A 27,434-nucleotide genomic window follows, 5' to 3' on the forward strand; every position below is an offset into this window, starting at 1 on the left:
TTGCCTGCACAAGCTGGAGCCTCACAGTCACACTGTGCCCATTCCCATCTGGGGGCTGGGCTTGATTATCAACCCATAAAGTTACTGGGATTGGTGCTTGGCTTGTTGGCTGAGAGAGATTTTTTTTTTTAAAAATAAAAACAAAGTTGACCTCTGTTGCAGGTAATGAAATGTTGCTTTTAGAAAGTCTTTTATGAAATGGTAAATGAAGTTGAGCTGAGGTTTTGGGCAGCTGGCATGGACACAGGGCTTTTCTGTTCGAGCACATCCTCAGCTCCCTGTTTGTGTAAATACTGAGATTCCAGGAGATTCCCTAAAATGTCCATCATGTGAGATGGTAGAATTCCTTCTGCTGCATCTCAGCTTGTGTTAGAATCTTAGAATCATGAAAACCCTGCATGGGAAGGGACCCACAGGGATCATGGATCCAGCCCCTGTCCCTGCCCAGACCCCCCAACAATCCCAGCCTGTCCATCCCTGGCAGCGCTGTCCAAACGCTCCTGGAGCTCTGGCAGCCTCGGGGCCGTGCCCATTCCCTGGGGAGCCTGGGCAGTGCCCAGCACCCTCTGGGGGAAGAACCTTGCCCTGAGCTCCAGCCTGAGCCTGCCCTGGCCCAGCTCCAGCCCTGCCCTGGGTGCTGTCCCTGTCCCAGGAGCAGAGATTGGAACTGCAGCCCCTGAGGAGTCTCCCCTCAGTGTCCTCTGCTCCAGCTGAACATTCTGGGTGCCATCAGCCCCTCCAAACCCTTCCCCATCCTTGTTCCCCTCCTTTGGTCCATCTCCACCACCTTTCCATCCTTCTCACACTGTGGTGGTGCCCAAAGCTGTCCCCAGCACTTGAGGAGAGGCCACCCCAGAGCAGAGCTGGACAGTCCCCTCCCTCAGCCAGCTGACAATGCTGGGCTTGGGGCACAACTCTGAAATTCAGCATTTTTGATGCACAACTTGGTCAACTTTTTCCTTCTATTCTGTCAGTCCTAAAATTATATCTCCTTTTTCTGTGTATTACTTATTTTCCCCGTCCTAAGTCATAAACCAAAGGACACAATGAACGCAAAATACAGAAGTATTTTATTTCATCTACCAGAATGTGAAAATTATCAGTAGTTGTGGCACATCAAAGTACAGGCAAACTATTTCCAGCAGCAGGATTATATGGTGGAAAAATTAGACTTTCCAGGCACATCCAGATGCAGTGTGCTACTGGGAGAGTATCCAAGTTTCTGTGAAGAGCAGATCTTTGGATACAAGGGAGTGGTGTCACATCACTTTGGCTGCTTGTGTGCTTTAGGAGCAATTGAGTTAGTCTGGAACTTTTAATTTTAGGGTTTGGATATTTTAGCATTAAACCTTATGTCCTGATGCCACAGGAGACATCTGTTAGTCCTGTTGGAGTGACTGTAGGAATGAAGCAGATCAGATTTTTTTTCTCCATGTAGTTTTTGACAAATATATATTTCTGGCACAGTATCTCATTTTTGGTGCAATAGGTGTTTGTACAGCACTTTGACAGTCCAGAGAAAAGGGCTTGGCAGGAGTGGCCTTGTGAGCATTGCTGATCCCTGGGATTTTTGCACCATTGGACCAAAGCACATGGGCAGCAATCACTGTTTGGGGAGTCTTCATTGGCTTACTTGGGGCCAGAAATGCCAGTTGCAGTGGAAAATTAAACCCACTTTGAAGATCAGTATAAATCCAGTTGGATCTTCTAGAAAATTCATTATAGCTCATATTGTGAGGTAATTCAGGTTTTGTTCACTCATTTATGAAATTCTGAATTGCTTTGTGGCCATGATTTCAGAACTGCTCCTTGCCAGAAAAGAGGCTTTATCCATGGGAATCCAGCCCTGGAATTCCCTCTCTGAGCATGTTAAGCTCTTGTTACAACTACAAGGCACTCAGACTTTCTTTTTCCTCTTGAATTAATCCAAACTCCCCTCACAGTGCAGTGTCCTGTGCAGGCTCCTAGTTCAGAAGTGGTTTTTCAAGGGAAGTTCATGTTTTAAAGTGTTGTCTTTGTGTTTGCAGCTGCCAATGTGAAGTATCAGAAGAGAACAGTTGGAACTTTCTGGGACAAGAGAGGACTGTTTATTCTCTCATACTTTGGTAAGAATTGCATGTTTATGGATTCTGTGCTCATCATTGATTATTCTCTTCATTAAATAAAGTGTTTTCCAAGATCTTAGAGAAAAATTAGTATTTCACTGAGTTGGAGTTTGCAACCTTTAATTATTGAAAAGGAAGGTTCTTGACTCTTAGTTGTGCCCAAGCTTCAAAGACTATTCTTTGTCCTGCTCCTATTCCTGAATAATGTGCAAATATCCACATTGTCAGCTGCTCTCCCAGTAAATCCTGCTGAGAGTTACTGTGGTGTCAGGAAAGAGGAGAAACCTTCCTGTCAGGGACTGAAATAGGGCACACTGAGTGTTTATCCTTATCTCAGACATTTCCTTCCACCTGCCAAAGGGAGAGAAGTGTTTTCAGTTTGCAACAGAAGCATCTTTTGCTCAAGGTACAGCACATTCTTGAATGTTCAATTCTCAAATTTTCTAATGTTCCTTTGCCAAAAAATTTGAATTCCAAACTCAGAGGGCAACTGTGCTGCAGTATGTAAACTGCTCAGGAGTCAGCTCAGTCTGATTTTGATATTAAAATAAATGGAATTCAGTCTGGATGGATGGAAGATAAGGGAACAAAGTGAAATGCTTGGATTCTTCCTTTTTCCTTTTTTCCCTCCAATTTTTCCTTTTCCTTGCTGAAAGTCCAAGTGCATTTAAATATATGTGAATTTAAACAATCCTTTATTTAGCTAATCTTTTTTTGTTTAGAATCACTGGCAAACAGATGGTTATTGCTACTCTTAATTATGTACATAATTTAAACCAGAAGGCACATCTGAAACAAAAGGTAATTAAGATGTTCCCATGGAAGCTGAACAGAGTCTGAGGTTACAACCTTTGCTCATCATTTATCCTTTTAAGCAGAACATAAAGATGGAGAATGAACAAGACCATTCTCTTTTTTGAGAATTGCAGGTAAAAGGACAGACAGTAAATTGATAATATCACCTTTTTTTGGCCTCAGTCCTGACCAAACCCAATATTTGTACCAATAAAACCAAGTTTTACTGCTCTGTGTATAAGGTGGCTGCTATTTTGATGTGATCCTGTTGATAAGTAGGAGTGTGAGTTAAAGGCTGCTTTCCTGGCCAGGATTTTTTATCTGAGCTGTGTCTGTACCTTTCCATTTCACTTCTGGAAAATGGGTTTTACTATCAGGGCACAGCTGTAGTTGAACAAAATGAGAATTCTCCTTCCATTGTGCAGTCCTAGAAGTGGTGTGGATCAGCCTGAGGATGGGTTTGTGCAGCCACTTGGTGCTGGGCTGGCTTTGTCCCCAGCTGTCCCTGGGAGCAGCACGGTGGGGAGCTTCAGGAGTGCTTGGTGGAGTTGATGACATGAGAAATGTTCTTACTTCCAAGGCTTCTAAAGCCACAAATGCCCTGATGAGGTGTCACCAGTCACTGGGATCCTCCTCCTGTTCCCATGGAAAGAGTTTGGTGAACTGGAAATGGGATAGAAAGAAATGTGGATTGAGGTGTGGTTTGGGCTGTCCTGAGCAGTGTGTGGTGCTCCCAGAGCTCTTCTCTTTTCCTTTTGCTCAGCCCAGTGACCTGAGCTGCTGGAGGGAGTGGGATCAGCTCATGGATGTGATGGGAAAGGAATTCTTTCTCTCTGTCCATCAGCTCAGAGAGCCTCATTGTCACAATTCAGCCTTTTTGTTATTTCTGTCAGCAATTTTCAGCGCTCCTTTGGTGGCAGGGAAGTCACTGAAGCGTTTCACTGATGCCCAGCAGCAGCCAGAGCAAAGTGTTTGCTTTAGAACCGGTCCTATAACTTCTTGTGCCATTTATCTTGGCAGCATCACCCTTTGGATCTGATAATCCTGATCCAAACTGAAACAGGCAGATTTGTTTTTCCACACAACTTCCCAAAATTCACTTTAAAAAGGAAGATTCTCACATGGAAAAAGCCAAACTGTCACAGTAGAAACTGTTCTGCACTGAATGCAGGAGTTAGACTGAAACTTGGTACTTTGAGAAGTCTCAGCTGGAGGTTTATGCTGGATTTTAGGAGCACAGCTGTAAGATATTTTAAAAGATCCAATTTTCTAAGCTAATACTGGTTTTATTAATACATAGGTAATTATATAATAAAGTTATAAGTTATATATGTCTAATCAAAGTGAAGTATGGAAGAATTTTTTCCAGCATAGTGCCTGTTAAATTAAAACTTTTCCTCAGAGATTCTAAGCAAGCTTCAAATTTGTAATAAAGCAAATTTTTAAAATTAAATTGGTATTTCTTTGCTAATTGTGTGTGAAACTGAAGGAGTCCTTTGAAATAACAAGGTATTTTGTAATATCATACAGTCCTGGAATGGTTTTGGTAGGAAGGGACCATCCTGTGCCACACCCTGCCACGGGCAGGGACACCTTCCACTGTCCCAGGCTGTTCCAACCCCAATGTCCAACCTGGCCTTGGACACTTCCAGGGATCCAGGGGCAGCCACAGCTGCTCTGGGCACCCTGTGCCAGGGCCTGCCCACCCTGCCAGGGAACAATTCCTTCCCAATATCCCATCCATCCTTCTGGCAGTGGGAAGCCATTCCCTGTGTCCTGTCCCTCCATCCCTTGTCCCCAGTCCCTCCCCAGCTCTCCCAGGATTTTATATCTACTTTTTGCATTAATTTTAGTGAATCCATGGCAGTTTGAGCTCAGTTCTGCTCATCATTTCCCCCTTTTATGTAAATATATTTACAAACACACATATTGAAGGTCCTTGATGTGAGCTGTGCTGCTTTGCTCTGTGTCAGTATTCCATACCATGGGTGTGTTCAGGGATTGAATGGATTGAAATTATTTTCTCTGCCAGCCTCAATACTGATAATCTGAAATACATTTAGAAGTAAAGTGAGATATGAACTTTGGATGTGAACTGAGAACTGACTGCACTCCTGTGATGTATTTTCATTTGTAAGTTTTGTGTGCCTCAGTCTGCAAACCCCATAAATACCTGAGTGAATCCCTGTTGAGTAGAAAAGGGAAGAACCTACCTGGATTAAAAAGCCTGAGTGTAAAATCAATCTGAAACCCAAATTATAACTCCTGTATTCACTTCTGCCATTAAGTTCCTAATTGGGTTATTTGCATAAACCTCAGGACTGTGTTAATATTCCCAGAAAATTTGCACGTGATAAAGTTTGAGGGGTCCTTGGATAGTGGAGAGAGCAAGTCCCCAGTGTAGTGGTCTGGAACTCCTGCAAAGGTCAGTGCAGGAAAATGGATATTTTGGTCTTTCCATGGATATCCAAAAGAAGCCATAAGTGTAAAATGAGGATTTTTATCCAATAAGAATTCCAGTTGATGTGCCATAGTTGAAACGAGCTTGTTCCAGGAGGATCCAAGCTCTGTGTTTCACACCAGATCAGCCTAAAGGATCCCAACAATCCCTTTGGATTTGAAACCCACGGATTTCTGATTCACCATCTGCAAACAACTTGGGAGAAAATTCTGGGGGATCCAGAAAGATGAACATGTTTTAATTTAAATTATATAAACACTGGTCTAATTGCTGCCTTCACACAGGTGTTCTCCCAGCAGCAATTCCAAAGGTAATTTTTCAGGATGAACAGAAGGAACCAGACACATTTTGAAACAATTTTGGCTCTCAGGAGACAGAGCTTCTATGGATTTCATCTTTTCATAATTACTGTTTGCTCTCAGTTTTCTAACAGTTACATTCACAGTCTTTAAAAGTTAATTTATTTGCCAAAAGAAAATGAATCTTATTTCATAATTATACTTCCTTGGTTTTCTAGGTTTTAATAAGTGAAGAGCACAAAGTATTGCAGGTGAAGACGAGGATTCCTCCTCCTGCCCAGGGCCTGTCATGGTAAGCAAAGGGACTTTGTGGGGTCTGTGACAGAGCAGAAGAGTTTAAAATGGGAAAAACATTGGGGAATTAATGTTTACAAGTGGGGTTGTTGAGTTTTAGGCAGAGTGCTAATGCTTTTTGCCTAATGGTGCTATTAATCTTCCAGCTTTTAATGACTTTATTAATCAGGCTGTAGGAAGGAAAGTGTTGCTAATACCAAATTTGTTGTCTGAGGGCCTGTGTTGGAGAGTTTAGAAACTTCAGGGTGTTCCTGCTCCTGGAATTCTCTGGACACTTCATCCTGTGGGAGCTTTTCCTTGGCTGTGGATGGTTGGGGAAGGTGGCAGCAGGTGCCAGTGCTGCAGGTGACTGTCACACTTTGTTCCTCAGGATGAGGAGACTCAGCACAGCCTTGAATGCATCCAGGCTAATCAGATTTTTCCCAGGAAGCAGCTGATCCGAGAGGATGAGAACCTTCAGGTAATCCCCACACTGCTCCTGTTCAAATCACACTGCCTCCAGTTGCTTATGGATTCTCTGGCCTCTCCTCAAGAATTGTAATTCACAGTTAGCACAGAAACTCATTTTCCTCTTAAATATTGCTGTATTGTTGGTAGGACAGAGAACTTGGGAATTTTATTACAGGAAATTGCTTCAAGTGCCTGAAAAATATCACTGCTACCTGTGCACTAATTCCAAGGGTCAGGTTTTACTCCATAGTTCAGAGCTGTGTTGTTTTGAAAAAGCAGCACTATGCTGATTAAACACTGCCTTTACATCTGGTTATTGTGAAGCCAAAAGTCTTCTGTTGCACAAAACCAGATATTTTAAAATGTCTTTATTTTCCAAAGCTCTTCTTGAAATCAGTTTAGTTCAAATGATTTACCATAGAATCATGGAATAGTTTGGGTTGGAAAGGACTTTAAAGCCCCAATGTCCCATCCCTGCCATGGGCAGGGACACCTCCCACTGTCCCAGGCTGCTCCAACCCCAGTGTCCAGCCTGGCCTTGGACACTGCCAGGGATCCAGGGGCAGCCACAGCTGCTCTGGGCACCCTGTGCCAGGGCCTGCCCACCCTGCCAGGGAACAATTCCTTCCCAATATCCCATCCAGCTCTGCCCTCTGGCAGTGGGAAGCCATTCCCTGTGTCCTGTCCCTCCATCCCTTGTCCCCAGTCCCTCTCCAGCTCTCCTGGAGCCCCTTTAGGCCCTGGAAGGGGCTCTGAGCTCTCCCTGGATCCTTCTCCTCTCCAGGTGAGCACCCCCAGCTCTCCCAGCCTGGCTCTCCATGTAGACATTCTTACATCAGCTGAAGAGTTTCATTGTAATATAAAGTATTTTTGTTTGATTCAAGCTACTTTGCTGTACAACCAGATCACTTTCAAATTGAGCTTTTACACTTTCCACCCAGCTCAGCTAAACTGGGCTTAAGTCACATTTTTAATTAACCATTGACAGTTTCCATGTGTGATGTAATGAACTGCAGGTTTCTGACTTTATGAAGCAGCACCTTTTTGTGCATTTTCATATTTACTGTGAGAAATAGGGAGCAAAAAGCTTGATTTGTTCAATTTAGGGATCCAGCCTAGGCTGGTTACCTGGGCTTGCTGGGTGAAGAGTGGGGAAGGAGCAGGGAGCATTATTCATCCTGGATGTTGTGCCTACTTTACAATAAATTTAATAACATTATGGAAATGCCACTCTCCATTAAGTAAGGAGTGAGAGCATAAATCAAGGGCTTTGTCAGCCTGCTTGCCAAAATGTGAGGATATTTTTCATAAAAATTCATTGCTTTCCCTGATCAGGCACTTACCACTGAGGAAAAGTAACATAAAATAAGGGATCATTTCAGAAAAAGGCTGCAATTAACCTCGGAGCCAACCTTACCTGATGTTCCTCCTTAGCAGCAATAACGGGGCTGAATTCTCAGCAGGCTTTGTTTGATTTCTTGTGCTGCAGGAAGGGCAGATTTTGGGGAAATGGTCTCTGTAATCACATTTTTGCTGCCTTCCTGCAGGTGCCCTTCATTGAGCTCCACGGGGAGAGCACAGAGTACGTGGGACGAGCAGAGGATGCCATCATTGCCCTTTCCAACTACAGGCTCCACATCAAATTCAAGGAATCTGTTGTGAATGTAAGTGCTTTCAGGTATTCTCATCTCAATGGAAATAACAGAATTTGAGATAAGAGTACAGTGATCCCCTCCCCCCCACCTTTTAGGAATGAAAAATCTTTTTCTGATGTTCAGATCGATTACTTGGGACAATAAATATGTATTTAGGCAGCAAAAGGTGACGCAGCAGCTCTGAAAATCAGGTGTCATAAGGAAATGTCACATCCTTCAATCTGCACAGCTGGCTGTGTCAGCCACCTGCTGTCCCCAAGCTCAGTGAGGAGAAACAGTCCAAATTCCAAGGGGCTTTTGGAGCACCTAAACCTGATTTAGGAGCTCCAGAAGGTGGGAATGGGTCCAGCTGCTGAAGTTCTGTGCCAGATGTTGGGGGTGGTTTGAGTGCAGTCTTTGATGTAACTCCTGATGTAGCTCAGGAGTGGTTCCTCACCTTCAATGCATTTCTTTAGGGTGTTTTATTCCAAGTGTCCATTCCTTAAAATGGTTCCTTCTGCACCTCCTCAGGTACCAGACACAGTTAATGGGTGCTGGACAGTGCTGGGCAGTGCTGTGATGCTCACACAGCCCAGTCTCACCAGCTGGAAATCAAGAGTGTCCTGAGGAATGCCAGGGAATGATGGAGTTCCTTTATTAGAGAAGCCATTAGAGCATGAACTGCACTTCCTGTACTTAGGATAATTAGGGATATTACTTTATAGGGATTTTCAGTTCAGTATTTTTGAGCATTGCAAGAATTGATGTTTTCTCAAATCACGTTCCTTGATTGTGTTCAGGGAAGAGTCCACAGAAGCTTGTCAATATTCCCATGTTAATTTTTCTTCCCTGACTTTCACATGCAGTGTTCTGCCTTCTCATTCTTCTCATTATCATCAGCATCATTAACTAGAAATAATCAGAGTATGAGGTAGAGCAGTGTATAAATCATTCTTTGTAACCATCTATATCACTAATAACTTCCTATGAACTCCACTGACATCCAGGGCAGGGAGGGCTTGGGATATCTTTAAAGATAAAACATTCTTCAGTAATGAAGAACCATATTTAAATTGTTAATATTAGCAGTAGTAATCCTTTTAGTTATTGTTGACCAAAATTCTTGATCAGATGATGATTTTCTAATTCAAATCTTCACTGAGTACTTTTTGATTGAGTTCATCTTGATTCTTGTTTTTATGCCACCACAGCTGTTCAACAAATACCTGTAAGAAATTCTTCATTCCTGGGTGTGGCTTTTCCCTCTTGTTTGGTTACAGTTCCCTGGCTGTGAAAATGGTGCTGTGACACCTCAGTGAGCAGCACAGAGCTCCACATCACCTGGGCTGGGAAATAATCCATTCAAAGTTGTTAATGTTCCCATTGCAACAGTGCAGAAAAGGGCTGTGTGTGGAGATCTTTCCCATGGATAATTTCCTAGATCTCAGTGCTAATAGGAACATGGTGTTTCAAATGCAAAAACAAAAGGTCCTACAGACCATGCATAAATTGGGGGGATTATGACATTCAGGGGTGTTGACTTACATTTATCCACAGGATAAAAGTGCAGACTCAACAGGGATCTCTTGGTGCACAGGGGAGGTTTGGTTCCCAGGCTCAGCTCTATTGATTCCTTAAGAAAATGTCAGACTTTGCAGCTGCTCAGTGTTTCTGTCTAATCACTTTCCTCCCTGTAAGCTAATTGCATTGATGGGAGATTTAACATTTTAGTGGAGTTTGTGGAAGCATGGATTGCATGTAATCTCTTTCCAATGGTGGATTTTGGACACATTACCAAAGAAAAGTCATGATTGGGGGGACTTTGATGAGGAGATGAGTTTTAATGTGAGCTCTCCTTTGCTTGGAAAAATGGTTGGATTGTGATATTCCTCATGTCTATGGCTGTTGTGGTTCATCCCTGCTGGAGAGTGGCATAATCCTTGTCTTGTCCTCAGGCCATACTGCCCCAATTCTTCACACTCTGAGCACAACAATAGTGAGAGAAGAGGGGGCTCAGAAGTGGCCTTCAAGACAAACCCAAAGTGTCATCAGCTGTAACTAAAAGCAAAATTTGCTTTGGACAGTCCTTGTGGGTTCCATGAACCCAGGAGGGATTCAGCTCCCTCCACCCTGGTGCCCTTCAGAGCTGTCCTTGCACCCTCAGTGCCTCCATGTGCCACCTCATCCTGTGCTCCAGGACACCCAGTCCTGGCCTTAGTGCTTGTTAAAGCCACCAGCCTGCCCCATAACCCTGACGTTGTTCCAGCTCTGGGCTGGGAAAGCAAAGAGGAAATCCCAATTCCAGCTTCCAGGGCCTGGGTGCCACGGGAGGTGCTGGAGAGGTTTGGGCCAAATGGGGCACAGGGAGGGTTTCTGGCAGGGTCACTGGTGCCTGCAGCAGCCTGGCCATGATCCACTGCACCCCACTGGGAATTGTGGGCATGGATTGGGATGGGGGGGATTGGTTCAGCACTGAAAATACAACTTGTGCTTTTTCTAACTACAGAGCTGTAATTCTCTAAATATATCTTGTACTGCTCTTAGATAACAGACAGCTCCAGTCATCAAAATCATTTAAAAAAACCCATCAAAAATAAAAAGTTGAAGTTGTAGAAGGTTGCTGTTATTTAAAATGAGATGATTTCAAATAAGAGACAGACTGGAGATACTGCAAGAGCAGGATGCTCCTGTACTTCTTATAATGGGATGTAATTTGCCTCAGATAACAATGCATGTTTATTCTTATAAAAGCAAAAATGATTGCTTCTCCCTGCCTGGTTTCCATGCCATTATTAGAGGGAAGTGCCTGCAGATAGAATTGATGGCTCTTCCAGGAATGGGCTCTGGGTGTCGGACTGGCAGCAAACTGAAGGATGTGCAGTGGGAAGGGAAGGTTATCAGGGAGGGAATGATGGGAGATAATTCCACAGAGCTTTGCTGGGGGAAAATAATGGCCAGGAAGGAGATTGAAAACACCAGAGCACCAGAGGACAGATTTTTATGACTGGGAAGGAAAATTAAAAAGATTAATGGGAAGGTTGTCCTGAAGAAAAAGCTGCAGATTGGGAGGGAATCACTGGTGGGCTGTCAGAGGGGAATGGATGGCTGGGGAGCAGAGGGCACAGGGAAAGGGCAGGAAACAAGGAGTGACTTTGGAAGAAGGAAATTAAAAATAACGCAGGAGGAGAGGAATTAGTTTGTCATTAGAGTGCAGAGAGAAGGAAGAAGAGCCACAAGCAGAATGCCAGGAGGAGGGAAAAGGTGGAGAATTGCATAAATGAAGATGGACATGGGAAAAAACAGAATAAAATAGGGCTTGGGGAATAAAAAGATAACAGACAAAGCAGCACTGGACTTAAAAAGCAAGTCTGAAATCTTGATTCATCTGGGAAAGATGCCTTTCTTTCCATGGTGGTCCATTTAATTCAGTGGTAGATTTAAATAAGTTATTTCAGAATCATTTAAGTTGGAAAAGCCCTCCCAGGCTATCGAGTCCATCCTCGAGTCATCCCCACCTTGTCCTCAGCCTGGAGCACTGAGTGTCACATCCAGTCCTTCCTGGGACACCTCTAGGGTTGGGGACTCCAAACCTCCCTGGGCAATCCCTTCCAATGCCTCACCACCCTTTCCATGCAGAAATTCCTCCTGGGAATTATTAGGTCTCTGTGGGGCTGCCCAGTTGTGAAGACAGACTGGAAGATTCTCCAGTCTGAGCTCCATTCCTGCCCATTGGTCAGACAAAACTCGGACCATTGACCTGCCTGGCAGACTGGGATCAAGCAGGAGAAGGCTTGGAAGGAATGAACATGTGAAATACAGAGATCAGCTGTGGAACAGAGCACTTGGTGTGGTCTGTGCTGCACTTTAGTCCTCTGCTGCTTTGGTGGAGTCACCTCAGTCAGGCTGAGCTTAGACAGACACAGAGGGGCTCTCACAGGAGGGATTCCTCATTTCCTGCCCCCTTCACATCACTGATTCTGTCACAGATCTCAACCAGTGACAGTGCTGAAAACATGGACAGAAATTCAAATTCCAGCTTTATTTGAAATCCAGATTTGAAAACCCAAACCACTGGGCTGTGGAGTGACACCCTCTTGCTAAGTCCTGTCCATGAATTTTCTGTCATTTCATGTCCAGTTCCAACAGAAGGAGCAGAGTAACTCCCCTGTCCCAGCCTTACTGGGCACAGCAGGGGAAGGTTGGTGGCTCCAGAGCTGTCTCTGATTGTGGTCTGACATGGGCTGAGCATTAAAAAGTCTGTGCCTGTTGTATCTGGGGGCTGTGAGCTGTGGGCAGTGATTTGAGAATGCTCTGGCCTCTGTCTGAGGTGCTGCCCTGAGCTGTGCCTGCCCTCCCCAGAGCCAGCAGAGTTCTCATCTCTCTCCTGGGCATTTCCCTGAGCTTGCTCCAGGCACCTCCCTGCTCAAAGGAGGTTTTCCCTTGGTTTGTATTTTTGAGACATCTCTTTTCCTTTCCTGCTGGTTTGAGTTCGTTTCTTTTTTTTTTCATTCCACCAAAATTAGGTACTTTTTAAGCTTTGTGGTACCTGAGAACTTGCTGTCTTGATTCCTTATCCTGGAGCTTTGGTTGGAGGTGGCCTTCAAGAACTTGCCCAAGCATGTGGGGAAGCCCTGGCTCTTCCAGCCACATCTTGTAAGCCCCAAGCCAAACCTTAAACTGCTGGATCTTAGGCCTGTGATGGCAAAAATCAGATTATTTGAATGTTACTAAAGGATAGCAGAGGTTTTCATTGCCTTGTGCAATGTCCATATAATCTACTAAACAATTCAAACAGATTTGTGTTTCACATTAATTACAGGTATTAGCTAAATTAAGACAGTTATTTATGGCTACTGTTCATTTAAGGCAATAGGGTACGTTTGCCCATCTCAGGTAAAGTTCCAAAACTAATATTGAAAATTAATATTTTCATCTTGTGGGTTTTCTCATCCTTAAAGGTACTTGCATGTGCTGTCATGTGCTGTCTGACCAACCTGCTGCTGGTTAAACATGCCAGGAAACAGAAGTGTCTGTAACTGCACTTCAAACGGAAAAGATTCAGCATTAGCACTCTAAATTCAGCTGCTTCCATTGCTAGTGTTGATCTAAACAGGCCAAAGGGTTTTTCCCTGAGGAGGAAATATTGGATATTACCATAGAAAAGCATCCAGACTGCACCAATCTGTTAAGGGGATCTTGCTTAGCAGTTCTTTTTGAATACCATCAGCTAAAAATATATTAAGATTCCTAAATTTGGACCTATAAGAGAGAAAGCTGCTTCCATGAGAGAGGAGCTGGGGTGTCTGCTGCCTTTCCTGCAGCCTTCTCAGCTGCTCCCATAGAATCCCTTAAGGCTTTTGGGCTACACAGGTCTGGAGCTGGAATATGAACTTCAGAGCTGCTGAAGTAATTCCACGTGGATTCCTTTGTTTCTCTCTCTTCAGATTTCATGTAGCCTACAGTAAATCCTTGGGAGATATGCAAAGAAATTGCTGTAACTGGTGCTTAAATGAAATAATCTGATGTGTTTAATTGCAGGTTCCATTGCAGCTCATTGAGAGTGTGGAGTGCAGGGATATATTCCAGCTTCACTTGACTTGCAAGGACTGCAAGGTTATAAGGTAGGAGAGGCTCAATGTTAAAGGGGGAAAATTTCCTTTCCAGCAGCTGGGATGGTTCAAGGAAATGGAGTTTCTTACTTGATTTCCCTCAAATGCTTTTTATTTGGTTTGATTTTTATACAAGGTGGGCTGTGTGTCTCATTGTTGTGATTCAGGACAGCAGCAAACCTTGCTCTGAGCCCACGTGGCTGATCTTGGTTTTATTCTGAAACTGATTTTAGTCTCACTGTGTCCCTGCTTTGCAATCAGTTATAATACATTGCTTCAATATATTATAGATACATCAATATCTCCATGTCAGTAGGTACAGAAGTAGATAAATGTCACTGATAAACACATTGCAAATATGTTTAATCATGATTTGGGGTTTGGAGGCTTCATCCACTCTGCATTTTCAACATCCTGGAGGGTACAGTCACTATCCTTGAGGCATGGCAACCTCCTGGAACAGAAAATGAGAGGATAAATGGAGAGAAAATGAAGGAAGGTGGTAAATGCAGGTGTGCAGGCAGCAATAACTCCTGGCTGTCCTTCCCCACACCCCAGACCTGAGCCAGGGCTCTCTGAGCTGCCCAGCCTGAGCTGGCACCTTGCTGGTTTGTTGGTTTTTTTTTTAGACTTTTCTGCTGCAGAAATTAATTTTGATCTATGAACTTTAATTAAGAAGAGAACATTTATTTTTGATTAAATGTTTGCTGGCTGTACCTTTTGTATAATGAAAGTAGCCCCAGCCATCTCGGAGCACTCAGAATGTTTAACAGGTCAGCTGCTTCCTGAAAGGCTGTTTTTTCACCAGGACTGATTTTACTTTAGAAGTAATATTTAGTTTAATTTGAATTCAATGTTTAACTTCCTCTTCACTTGTAGCTCTTGACATTTAAGAAAGTCACCCTTCCTCCCTACATTAATTTGTTATTTCCCTTCAGTTATAGAATGAATACAAATTATTTGTATTTTTGCCATCCTTATCAATTTCTTCTCAAAATTGCATCTCCAGGACTGAGTACTTGGTGATGGTTGGGAGATGGTGAAGTTTTTTGGGACTGAGACAGAAGAGCTAGAATGTATTCTTGTTCTTTTTCATGAGCAAACTTTGTATTTTGAGAAATAGAATCCAAGTGGAGATAATACTTGTTGTTTACACCACTAACTTCAAAAGAATTTAGAAGGAATTTAGGGTGAGATGTATCTTGTCTGAGTGTAGATGCTTAATAGAGAATTATCCTGTCTCAGCGAGTAGCCTGGGCTTGCTTTACAGTCAGTGATGGGAAATAAATAAACACCTCAGGCTGCAGTTCCTCACAACTCTTGGGAGATGTTGGACATGGCTTTTCCTTTCCACCTTGTGGCTCTGAGCTATTTGCAGGTAGGGGAGATAAATCTGCCCCCAGGGAATGCAGATGCCATCATTAACCAGGACTGAGCTGAATGGAAATACCTGGGCAATATTTAATAACTATAAAATTTTAAAGAAAAACGTCAGGGCAAAATAAATCACTGGTTTCTTTCCACCCTTTTACTCTAAAGAGTCCAGGAATCCTCTTTGAAAAGAAAAGCTAATGTAATTTTAATGCACTGCTTTGAAGATTGGTTTCTCCTGTGCAGGGAATATTCTCTCTGCTTGTTGTTAGTCTGTAACACTGGGCAAAGCTGAATCTGTGCTTCCCAACAAAGGCAGAAAGAGAAGAGTTTAAAAAGGACCTTAGAACTCATCTCACTCTACCCCCTGCCATGGGCAGGGACACCTCCCACTGTCCCAGGCTGCTCCAACCCCAATGTCCAGCCTGGCCTTGGACACTGCCAGGGATCCAGGGGCAGCCACAGCTGCTCTGGGCACCCTGTGCCAGGGCCTGCCCACCCTGCCAGGGAACAATTCCTTCCCAATATCCCATCCAGCCCTGCCCTCTGGCAGTGGAAGCCATTCCCTGTGTCCTGTCCCTCCATCCCTTGTCCCCAGTCCCTCTCCAGCTCTCCTGGAGCCCTTTTAGGCCCTGGCAGGGGCTCTGAGCTCTCCCTGGATCCTTCTCCTCTCCAGGTGAGCACCCCCAGCTCTCCCAGCCTGTTCTTGTCTACAGAACTGTGATTACAGTTAGATTAGATTAGATTAGATTAGATTATAGTAGATTATAATATGTGGGATAGTTTTCTGAGTTTCCCCGATTCCAGGTGCTGTTACACATTCCTATCTTTGACCTGAATGATCTTTCCTTGCTTTCATAGGTAACACGTGGAGCAATGTCCCCCTCATTTCTGGCACAGCACACCCTGGTTATTCCCAGTCACAGAACATTGCTGCTCAGTCAGTCCTGACTCCCTAAATGTTTCCTTACTCATTCCACAGGTTTCCTTTTACTTCCCATTAAAGTGCACATGGAAGGAAGTTGTCAATATGGTGTTTATCCTCACTTTGTGCTCTCACAGAGCTTTTCATGCTCAGCCTGTCACCTTCTGGAGTGGCCTGTCTTACAGAAAGTCACATGGAATGTTTGTCTCTGGGCCAGGTGTCAGTTTTCCACGTTTGAGCAGTGTCAGGACTGGCTGAAGAGGCTGAACAATGCCATCCGCCCCCCGTCCAAGATCGAGGACCTGTTCTCCTTCGCCTACCACGCCTGGTGCATGGAGGTGTACGCCAGTGAGAAGGAGCAGCACGGGGACTTGTGTCGGCCAGGTACGTGGGGACAGCCTTGGCATCACCAGAGCAGCACCTGGATATCCCCACAAATCACTGGCCTGGCTTGGATCCAGTCAGTCGGGTGTAGAACCAGCCATGGCAGCAGCTTTCGGTCTAAACCATTTGGGGTTGATTGCCACGGTTTTTGTCTGGAACAGTGATCTCCAAAATGGATGTTGGGGAGGAGAAGGGAGGAGGAGGAGAAGGAGGAGGAGGAGAAGGGAGCCCCTGAGCTACTCCTGAGGTTCATTCACAGCCACAGGCAGTGATCTTTTTTAGTGAAATACTATCCTTGCTGTAGAACTTTAGAAGCCCACAAGTAAATAAAATAAAAGCTCAAACTTGACATGCTGGTGGTTGTAGCACTTGGTTGAGTATAAGAAATCTGATTTCCAGGCACTCTGTGATCTCCTGTCAGTCAAGATTTACTGCCTCAGGGAAGTGTCCCCGATGCCAGGCTGAGATTCTGTCCTTGCTGCTGAAGCTGCTCTGGGGCTGGGCACAGGCTGTGTCTGTGCTGTCTGGGGAGGGGCAGGGATCACACAGTGGGAGGAGGAGCTCCCTGGCCCTGTTCCTTTTCACACAGTTCATTAGCAGCTTCTGGAAAATGCCAAAAAAACCCTCAGAGCAGAATTTCACACCCAGGACTTTTCCCTCCTAACTATATTTGGGAAATGGCAACTGGCAGACCTTGCTGAGTCTCATCTTCCTCACTGAAACTGAGGGACTTCAGCCTGAGCTAGGTTAGGATAATCCTGGAGTCATGGTTTGGATTGGAAGGAACCTTAAAGCCCATCTCATTCCACCCTTTGCCATGGGCAGGAATACCTTCCACTACACCAGGCTTTTCCAAGTCCAGCCTGGCCTTGGACACTTGAAAAATAAGAAGCCACATTTACCTTTTTATTAACTTTTATAATTTTTTTTTCTTGCAGTTTTGTCTGTCAAATAATTTTCTTTCATATAACTTTATCTCCCTGTAGCTGCCTGTGGCTGGGGGCAGATACTCTCCTTCAAAGAGCTGAATTATAGCTGAAATAAATCAGTGTGATTGTGGTTGAAGAAGTCAGTCCCAAGCCACATTGTCATTTCTCTTCTATGTCCAAGGAACCCATTATTTGGTAGATACAGACAAAAGTACTAAAGTGCTTCAAAATCCATCCAAGTGTCAACAGAACATATTTTCTGGGAAAAATATGTTAGCAGTGTCTGTAGTAGAGATCCAGGCTGTGGCTCACAGGGTCAGCTTTAATAGGAAGCACAACCCCACAAAACACCTACCTTGCTTTCCCTAGGATTTTGAGAGTGGATTGGGATACTTCTAAACATTATCAATGTTGGCTCTAAGTGCCTCTTAAAATACCAGCAGTTCAGGAGAAATGGACAAAATATTATGGTTGGGATTTTGTTTCCAAGAGGAAAACCTGTGGCTTCACATTAGCTTAAAATTAAGAGGGGAAAATCAAACAGAATATTTGATTTTCATGTAGCTTTATGTATTTCTCTTAAAACCCACCAGGCTGAGCAGTGTTGATTTGGGATACTTCCAGTATTCTTACTTGCTGTCCAAAAAAAAGATGTAGCACAAGTTTTAAGGTGCAGCTGATGGGGAAGCCCATCCTTGTGATGCTCCAGTAAAAGAATTCATGGGATTTTTAAATTTAAAAAGTCACTGCTAAGGACAAACCTGGCAGAGTTTGTTTCCTGGAATGTGTTGTCTAATTCCACCTCTGCTCTTGATAAGGAACCTTTATAACAGTGTCGTTAATTAAGTCCTGTAATTAGGCTGCTGACTATATTCTTAATTTACCTACTTATATTTATTTCTAGTTGTTCTATAACATGGCATTAAAAATCATTTCAGACATGTGCATTTCATCTTGGAATTAAACGTGTATCTACAGATATCTGGGGGATTGAAAGACTTAGAGGGTTTTCTAAAATATTTAATGGAAAGATGTAATACTTAAAGCATTAATTTTTCAGCAGATTTCCCCCCCTTGGGTGCTGCTCTGCCTCAGGATTTAATGATACAGTAATTTAAAGAGACATGCAGTGGATGAACTTTCAGAATCACTTATCTAGTGCTGCTCACATACTCATTAAATTTAGCACTTTTCTTAGCCCTGGAAAGCTGGAAATTTTGTTTCATTTTCCAGACTTTCTGTCTTCTTATTCTTTCTTGCCATTGTATATTTTTCAATTATATTTTGAGACTTTAAAACAAAAGTGTCTAGGAAATTAATGAGACTCATTCCACTTCCTTTAATGTATTAATCCAAGAGTTTGTGAGGCTCTTGTGACTGATATTTGTGTCAAACAATCATTTACGCATTTTACCTCTCCATCTCCACATGACTCATGGAAGAATAATGCCCAATTTACTCAGTTGGAAAACTGAGATGCAGGATACATGACAGGACTTGCCTGCAGCCATACAGGAAACCTGGGGCTGCAAATGCATATTCAGTGGATTGCCCACGTTCCAGGGCACATTCCAGGTCTTACCCTTTCACCACTGCTTCACATTCTTCTCATTGATAGAAAATTGTTCTGAACTTCCCACCATCCCACTTGGATTGCTGATGGATCTCAGTTCCTTTGCTGATGTCCTTGGTTCTGATCTGCATGGTTGATTTTTAATATGAATTTCCAGAAGTTGATAATAAACTCCTTGTTGGACTGTGGCATTTCTGGAGAGTTCACCAGTGAGAGGTATCAGTGCAAATGTCAGAATGAGGCTGTGAAATGCAGCTGGTGGGTTTGGACTGAGATATGGGCTGGTTTTCTCTGCTTTGCAAAGTAGGAATCTCAATTCCTGATTTCCCATTCATTTCCCCCCTCTGCTCTTGGTCCCCAGGAGAACATGTAACTTCCAGGTTTAAGAACGAAGTGGAGCGGATGGGGTTTGATATGAACAATGCCTGGAGGATTTCCAACATCAATGAGAAATACAAGTGAGTGCTGGGGCTGCTCCTCCACAGCCAAACTGCATCTCAAAACACTCTTTTACTGAAACTTTTTTCAACTTCTACAGTTCCTAAGAAGAGACAATCAAAATAATGATTTTTTTTGTTGGTTTATAGAAAAAATGTGCTTTAAATTATTTAATGTTTTATTAGCTGCTACAGTTTTTTTAGGCTTGGAAATACCAGGTTTTGATGTGGCTTATAAGAGAATAAGCATTCTAAGGGAGATCTTAAGTGAGCAAAGAGTGGAGTTTGAACTTTCTAAGACATTTTGTGTTGTTTCTTATTCTCTAACTTACTACAAAGATTTAAAAAGAAACCCACAGAGGTTTGGAAGAGTTAAATTTGTAGATGAGTAAGTAACAGAAAACACTTTCTGAGGTACTCAAAGTGCAAACAAAAGCCCTTTTCAGGCTGGGAGCAGAGGAAGGTGCTCTGTGATCCCCAGCTGGGGGCACAGGGTGTTCTGGCTGATCTCTGCTCCAGCTCAGAACAAACCCAGCTGGAACAAACACAGTGGTGGAGCAGAGTGAGAGCTCTGCCTGTGCAGGATGGTGACTCCCAGCTGGGGCTTGGTGTCCCTGCAGGAGGAATCTCTGCTTTGGCAGAGAGAGAAATGCCATCCCTCCATATTTAATGCTGGAGAAGGGGACTTTATTAACATCCAGGGAAGCAGAGGGCTGTCAGCTTCCTGCAGTGCTGCTTTATGCTGTCTGGGATGTCTGGAGCTGCTCCATAGGCCTGACTTTGCTCCTTTCCCCCAGGCTGTGTGGCAGTTACCCCCAGGAGATCATCGTTCCTGCCTGGATCACCGACAAGGAGCTGGAGAGCGTGGCCAGCTTCCGCTCCTGGAAACGCATCCCTGCCGTGGTGTACAGGTGAGGGCCAGCTGCCAGAGCCTTCAGCAGCCTGGGAATGGGCACTCCTGGCACACAACAGCTGGAATAAGTCATGACTGGGAATTCTGGGAGTGTTCAGGCTGCTCTGGGTAAGGCAGATGCTCCACGTGTGCTCCGAGTGGGAATAATGGGGTGTGTTTAGAATTCCAAGCACACACTGGAGGAGCACTCAGCATTTGCGTCTCCTGCAAATCATTCCTGGGGCAGTCACCCCAGTTAAGATTGATTTTTAACTTTTCTTAATATGAAAATGAAAAAATGGAAGATGAAGACATCAGAGGAGAGCTGATAAATGGCCTCCCTGGCTGGGTACTCCTTTGGCTTTTCCCTGACTCATCTGGCTGATTCTCAGACTGCAGTATAAACAAGGGCAAATACTAAAATTACTTGAAGGAGATCTAAAACTCAGATTCAAAATTAATATACAGTTTAGCTCTATCTCCATATTTTATATAGTTTCAATTATACAGACCATTCCTTAGACTGAGTCCAACAACTTTTCATAATAAAACTGCTTGTCTGAGAGACTGGGTTTTGGCAGCTTCTTTAGTAAGAATACATTTCAGCATCTGTTTCTTCAAATATTTTGAATTTTGTGGATATTTGATGGCTGCCCCATCCCTGGAAGTGTCCAAGGCCAGGCTGGACGGGGCTTGGAGCAACCTCATCCAGTGTAAGATGGCAGGGGATGGAATGAGATGAGCTTTAAGGTCTGTTCCCACCCAAAGCATTCCATGGTCCTATAAACCTGTCATTTAATACCTTGGCCCCTTCCCTGGGGTGGTTATCATCCCATAAATCTTTAAAATCTCTTTAAAACATCAGATGACAAAGGTATTGAAAAGATAATGAATACTGATACTCCTTAAGCCTCAGCACCCATTCCTTGGGAACATGGAGAGCAGGAAAAAGCTGCCAGATCCTTGGAGCTTGCATTGGAGGAGCCAAGGGCAGGAGAGCTGTAGGCCCCAAACTGTTTACTGAGCTTAAGGGTTCTTGTTCTGTGAAGACAGAACAAATTGGTTCATGGCAGCAAACCATTATCTTTAAATCCTCCTGTCTTTCCTCCCAAACAACAAAGGGCTTTAGTGTGGTCTCTTGGAATGGTGAAGGAGTTGTTCCCTCCTCTGCTCAGCTCTGGGAAGGGGGAAATGCTTTCCAGCTTATGCTGACTTTTAAAAACCTGAGTATTTTATTATTACAGTACTCAATGTGTGTGTGTATATAATACATATGTATAAAGGAGAATAATGTGATTTATCTGTGGGTTTGGGTTCAGCTTTTGGGCCTTTTCTGCAGTTGTCACATACTTAGGGGTCACCTCACCTGCAAACACTCTTCTCCAGGGCAGCATTCCCCTCCTGTCATCACTGCACAGAAGGAAAGCACTTTGTTTTCATTCCTGGGAACACCTTGCATTCCAGGGATTTATAGAAGAGCAATTGAAAAATCAGAAGACCACAGAGACTGAAATTGTTCTGTCCTCATGTTCAATTTTCTGCATTTTTACAGAGGCTTTGGGTGGTAAACTGCACATGGGGTTTCATTGCTGAGCTTCAAATCAGGGAGAGCCAAGTGTTTATCTTTTTTGATTTCTTTTTCTTCCTTATCTTGACATTTAGTAATAGATTTTTTCAAGACATCCAGTTCATCACTCTGGGCTCTAATAGAGCTCACAGCAGTGAGGGGAAGAGGATTTCTAGGTTGGACTGGGCTTGGAGCATCCTGGGGTAGGGGAAGATGTCCCTGACCGTGGCAGGGGATGGAACAAGATGAGTTCTAGGGTCCTTTTCCACCCAAATCATTCCATGATTCTATGATTGGAATTCCATATATAGTTTTATATATGTATAGACATACATAAAACCAGCTTTTTTTTCTTACTTTGAAGGAGTAAGGGGCATGAGCTTATTCAGCATTTTTTATCCATTGAAATTATTTTGGGACTTAACGATTTCAGTTTCAGTACTGATCAGATTGCTAAACCTCTTTTTGCTTTACTTCAGGGGGAAAAGAAGTAATCAGGATTTTTTAAAAATAAGCCAAATCACTTGTCTCAGATACAGAACACTGTGACAGAGACCAGAGACAGACGCTGGCAGCAGGAAATTCATTGTCCCTGTGAAGCAGTCAGGGCTGAAAAGCCCAGCAGGCTGATTTGGAGACAAGCTCCAGGAATGCTCCGTGGGGATTGGACTGTCAGAAGTGTTGCTTCCATTCTATGATCAGATTTCTAAAGAAATCTCACACCAGACCCTGCAGTTTTTCTTTCTGTTTCCTATTTTTTAAACCTTTTCACATATTTCATAGAGTCACAGAAACACAGATTGGGTTGGAAGGGAGCTTAAAGCTCATCTGATTCCACCCTCTGCCATGGGCAGGAACACCTTCCACTATCCCAGGCTGCTCCAAGCCCCATCCAGCCTGGCCTTGGACACTGCCAGGGATCCAGGGGCAGCCACAGCCTCAGCCTCTCTGGGAAGAAAAATTTATATAGATAAATCTGGCCTCAGAAAATAAATGTTAAGATGAAGGCTCTTGGGACTTTTTGGGTAGACAGTAGAGAGGGCTTCCTCCCTGGTAGAAACAGCATCATGAGAGCATCCCTGGAGGTTCTCTGTGTGGAAGTGTCCTTCAGCCTTGCACTGCTGAGGGTGAGCCCCCACACAGGCCCAGGGGTCCTGCGGCACATGGAAATTCTGTTCCTGCCTGCAGTTACATCCCTGAACTGCAGCAAAGGGATTTCATTATGGGGCTGATGGTCCAGAAATGCAGCACAGGGAGCAGTTCACCCTTGCAGTTCACCCTTCCTTGCTCCTCCCTGCTCTGTGGTTACAAGGACTTGGGGGATTTATTGTTGTACTCCAGGGTGCTTTGAACACGGGGAGGATGAAGCTTGTGCAGAGGTGTATGTGCATCCTCCAGCTGTACAGCAGCTTATAAAGGGCTTTAGAGTTACCTAATGCTGGTTTACTCTTGGTTTCTGCAGGGGGCTAAAGGGTTTTCTGTCTCTAGAGAATTTTCCATGGAGGTTTTGGTTTAAGTTTTTTGAATCATTTTGTTTTGTTCCTGAGCCCTGAGTGATGCCCTCTTATCTCAGCTCTATCCCTGGGGATCTCAGCATCACACTGGCTGTTCTTTATCCCTGTGGCCAGTCCAGCTGGAATGAGTGGAATTCCTCAGCCCTCCAGCGTGCCCCCTAACTAGAATTGTGTGCTGATTTCTGGTACCTCTGGCGGCAGATTTGTGCAGGGCACTGGTGGGGCTGCACAGCCACCAACAAGCTCATCTCCTGGCCTAATGATTCTTCATTATTTGTATAATGTGAGGCAAGGACCTGGAGATGAAAATATAACTCTTTATGAACCTATGAAAATTATTCTGCAGCAGGTAGTAATGAAATCTGGAGAACATATGGAAAAATAAATGAGCTGCTCTGTTCAAAATAGATTTCTTAGACGTATAATGATGTTTTATTTTCTTTTATTTGTGCAAGCGTAGCGGGGAACTAGGTGGCCTTTCAGTGATTGGCACGTATTTTTTCCTGAACTAATTTGCTATGGGTAGAGCTGTTTGTGGAAGGCTATTAATTCCAGCAGAAATCCATTTCCCTGTGCCTGCAGTCGGCTGGCACCTGGTGTAAGAGCCGTGGCTTCACATCGCTTTTCCTTTGCCTCGCTTAACGCAGCGTGTCAGTGCTTCCTCTCACTGAAGGGGTTTTATATGAAACAATTATAAAAGAGCTATGAAAAACACTTCAGCCCCGTATCCCAGGCTGTTTGATCACTGGGAGGCTCTGCAGCACGGAGCCTGTCCCTTGTGTTGCTGTTGGATGAGGAGCAGGAGGCGGCGGCGCCCACGCGGTGCCCGCGGAGACACAGCGGAGGAGGTGCCACACAGCACCCGGGGGTGACAGCTCTGACAGCACAGCACAAACCCGCCTGTCACACCTCCAGAAACATCCATCACTGTGCTCTGAGCCAAAAAGTCAACACTGCCTGCTTTGGGTGGGCTGTCTTCCTGGTCAGGGCTCAGACTGTTCAGATTTGTTTAAAGGTTAAGCTGACCCTCTGCACTCTGGGCTCCCTGGTTAGAGGGGAGTGAACAGCTCCTGCTTGCCCTGAAGCTGAGGTGGGCAGTTTGTTTGCAGGAAGGCTCTAAAATCTTTTCCTGCATCATAACATACAGGAATTGTAATTGACAGGTGCACACTTTGGAAGTCAGGGTTCAGGGGGGTGAGGAAAGCATTGCTCTGCTTGAAAAGTTGTTATTCCCAGAAATGCACCTGTGCCCTGGGCTGATCCAACAGCATGGGCAGCAGGGGAGGGGGGAATTCTGCCCTGCTCAGGGGAGACCCCACCTACAGAGCTGCCTCCAGCCCTGAGGTCCCAGCACAGGAAGGACCTGGAGCTGCTGGAGAGAGTCCAGAGGAGACCACAGAGCTGCTCCAAGGGCTGGATCCCCTCTGCTCTGGAGCCGAGCTGGAGATGCTCACTTGGAGAGGAGAAGGATCCAGGGAGAGCTCAGAGCCCCTTCCAGGGCCTAAAGGGGCTCCAGGAGAGCTGGAGAGGGACTGGGGACAAGGGATGGAGGGACAGGACACAGGGAATGGCTTCCACTGCCAGAGGGCAGGGCTGGATGGGATATTGGGAAGGAATTGTTCCCTGGCAGGGTGGGCAGGCCCTGGCACAGGGTGCCCAGAGCAGCTGTGGCTGCCCCTGGATCCCTGGCAGTGTCCAAGGCCAGGTTGGACATTGGGGCTTGGAGCAGCCTGGGACAGTGGGAGGTGTCCCTGGCCATGTCTTAAACAGAAAAAAGTCATGTGGATGAGTGCTGGGATATTTCAGCTGGGACATGAGGCAGGAATTAAACATTTTGAGGTGCCCCAGAAGCTGTGTCTGTGCTGCTCTGGCCCCTCCACCCCCAGCTCTCTGCACCCACAGCTGGGCCTCCTTTCTCCAGGGCTGAGCTCCCTGAATTCAGGGTGCTGCTGGGCAAGGTCAGGGAGAAGGTTGTTCCTGCCAACTGCAAACAGTTCTGTGGGGAGTCATAGAGCTGGTGGCAGCAGAAGAATGTGGCAACATAAAGGCAGTGAGTGGAATTACTGTGAGAATACATTTCAGTCCTCTTCTTATAATAGATTATGGGATAGAGTCTTCAAATCTTTTTCAGAGCATGTTTGCAATGGTCCAGTAAGTTTTAATTATTCCAGATCTGTTCTTTATGTGTAGTACAAGAAGCTGGGTCAGATTTAAGGAAATAACTAATAACTCTTCAGACATGTGAAACAAAAAAAAATTTTTTTGAATGTCACCTCCCAGGAGACGAGAGCTTTGTCCAGGTTAGGGTGTTCTCAGTTATCCTCCATCCATGTTGAATTCCTCTTTCATGCCTTACCTCCTGTTCCAAAACACTCCCTGTCTTTAACTGGCCAACAGGGCATAATAGTGAGCAAGAAGATGCTTTGTTTTCTCTTCCTGATCTTGCTTTGACTTTCACCTGTCAGTGACTGTGGTCACAGCCATCAGTCTGTAGGGAAGCTGAGTCCCAGGCTGGGGATAACTGAATGATGGTCCCCGGTGGGAATGAAGCTACTGGAGCACTCCACGGAAATTTTTGTGCCCTCTGTGCTCTTCATCCTGATTGTTGAGTCTGTGTTGCCTCTGTTTTCAGGCACCAGAGCAATGGGGCTGTGATCTCTCGCTGTGGCCAGCCCGAGGTGAGCTGGTGGGGCTGGAGGAACGCTGATGATGAGCACCTGGTGCAGTCCGTAGCCAAAGCCTGTGCCTCAGACTCCAGGTCCAACAGTACCAAGTTAATGAATGGGAATTGTTCCAGAGATCTGGCCAACGGAGGGGACCTCTCTGATGTGGAATTTGGTAAGGCTGTCACTGCTGTTTTCTGTCGAGGGCAGGGCTTTATGTAAAAGTTTAATCTCTGCTGCTGGAACGGAGTCACTCTGTTGTGTTTAGTCCCCATTCTCCAGTGCGTGTGCACTGTGAGACTGAGGGAACCGTGCTGTACCCAATGTCAGAAGGATCCTCTGATCTCCTCACCCATTTCCTCCTCTCCAGACTCCTCCATCTCCAATGCCTCAGGAGCAGACAGTTTGGCAATCCAGCCTCAGAAGCTTTTGATCCTGGACGCTCGATCCTACGCAGCAGCCGTGGCCAACAGAGCCAAGGGGGGTGGCTGTGAGTGCCCAGGTGAGAACGTCCCTCCTCAGCTTTCCGGGCAGTCACTCGGCAGGAATTGCTCCACTGTGATTACCCTGACACCCTTCAGCACTGCCTGGACACTGCTCATCTGTCTGAACGTTCTGGATCATGGCAGCCCCCACCCAGCCCTTCAAAGGGCAGTTGAGCTGTTAATTAGTGTGTTCTCAGGCCATTAACCCAGCTGGCAGCAGTGCTCAGTAAATGCTGAACCCTGTGGAATCTGCTGAAGAGCTTTCCCTTGCTGAGTCAGATGTATAAACTAGAGAGAGACAGAGGTGTCCAGTGTGCTCGTGTCTAAAACCCCTGAACTTGTAAAACCCATTGGCTGCAGAGGAGAAAAATATTCTAGAATGGTTGTGCAAAATACAACTTCTCAGCATTTCCCTAAAGCTGAAGCATTTTTTAGTATTTATATCATAGCAATTGCAATCCTGCCTCACCTTGCATGTGTAACACAGTTGCAACACCACTTTCTGTATTCTTTGGCACTTGTGAATTGGTGGTTTTATAAACAAGATATTATTTATGGGCGCTGTTGGGAATGAATGCAGCCTGTTAAAATTCCATGGGTGGAGATGCTGGAAAAAAATCCCGGACAGAAAAACTGAAGATAAGATAATGAAAACTCTTTTGACCATTTATTTTTTATTTTAGTCTGTGCTGCAATAGCTGCATTTTGATTTGTAGCCACCAGTTAAAAAAATGAAGTTTCTGTTTAACACCTCAAAACCACTAAATAATTCTTCATCCGAGGGTAAAATTTCAAAAGAGAACAGCAGAGTATACAGGAAGTTTGATTTTCTTCCTGTATATTGTGTTTTTAATTCTATGGAGAAGGTTTTGAAACAGCTTACCACCTCAGTAAAACCTGTATTGCTTTTTGCTGCTAAATTTTCTGCAGTTACTGCCAGATCTGCTTCATTCTCTGTGTAAAAATAGCTCATGTATGTTGTGTTTTATTTTAGATATAATTCAGTAAAAATACAAAAAAACTCTGAAGTTGTCTGATACTGTTTGA

The 27,434-nt window shown here is 44.6% G+C and overlaps 1 protein-coding gene across 5 annotated transcripts in view; it reads left to right on the forward strand.

Moving 5' to 3' along the window:
- The window catches only part of MTMR3 (myotubularin related protein 3), a 73,359-nt gene that overhangs the window by 28,614 nt on the left and 17,311 nt on the right, over positions 1-27,434 (forward strand). For 4 of the 5 annotated variants that reach the window (XM_088175902.1, XM_088175900.1, XM_088175904.1 and 1 more), the window contains 10 exons: positions 2,028-2,105; positions 5,879-5,952; positions 6,325-6,414; positions 7,952-8,068; positions 13,577-13,659; positions 16,161-16,327; positions 19,191-19,287; positions 20,064-20,177; positions 25,872-26,077; positions 26,273-26,404. In XM_088175902.1, coding sequence (XP_088032028.1) covers positions 5,950-5,952; positions 6,325-6,414; positions 7,952-8,068; positions 13,577-13,659; positions 16,161-16,327; positions 19,191-19,287; positions 20,064-20,177; positions 25,872-26,077; positions 26,273-26,404 — 1,009 coding nt within the window. In that variant the 5' untranslated portion in view covers positions 2,028-2,105; positions 5,879-5,949. Of the gene's footprint in view, positions 1-2,027; positions 2,106-5,866; positions 5,953-6,324; positions 6,415-7,951; positions 8,069-13,576; positions 13,660-16,160; positions 16,328-19,190; positions 19,288-20,063; positions 20,178-25,871; positions 26,078-26,272; positions 26,405-27,434 lie in introns of all 5 variants that reach the window. The other variant, XM_088175903.1, reaches the window with a different exon arrangement.

The sequence above is a fragment of the Sturnus vulgaris genome, chromosome 19 (genome assembly GCF_052056855.1).
Source record: "Sturnus vulgaris isolate bStuVul1 chromosome 19, bStuVul1.hap1, whole genome shotgun sequence".
In the NCBI taxonomy this organism is placed as follows: domain Eukaryota; kingdom Metazoa; phylum Chordata; class Aves; order Passeriformes; family Sturnidae; genus Sturnus; species Sturnus vulgaris.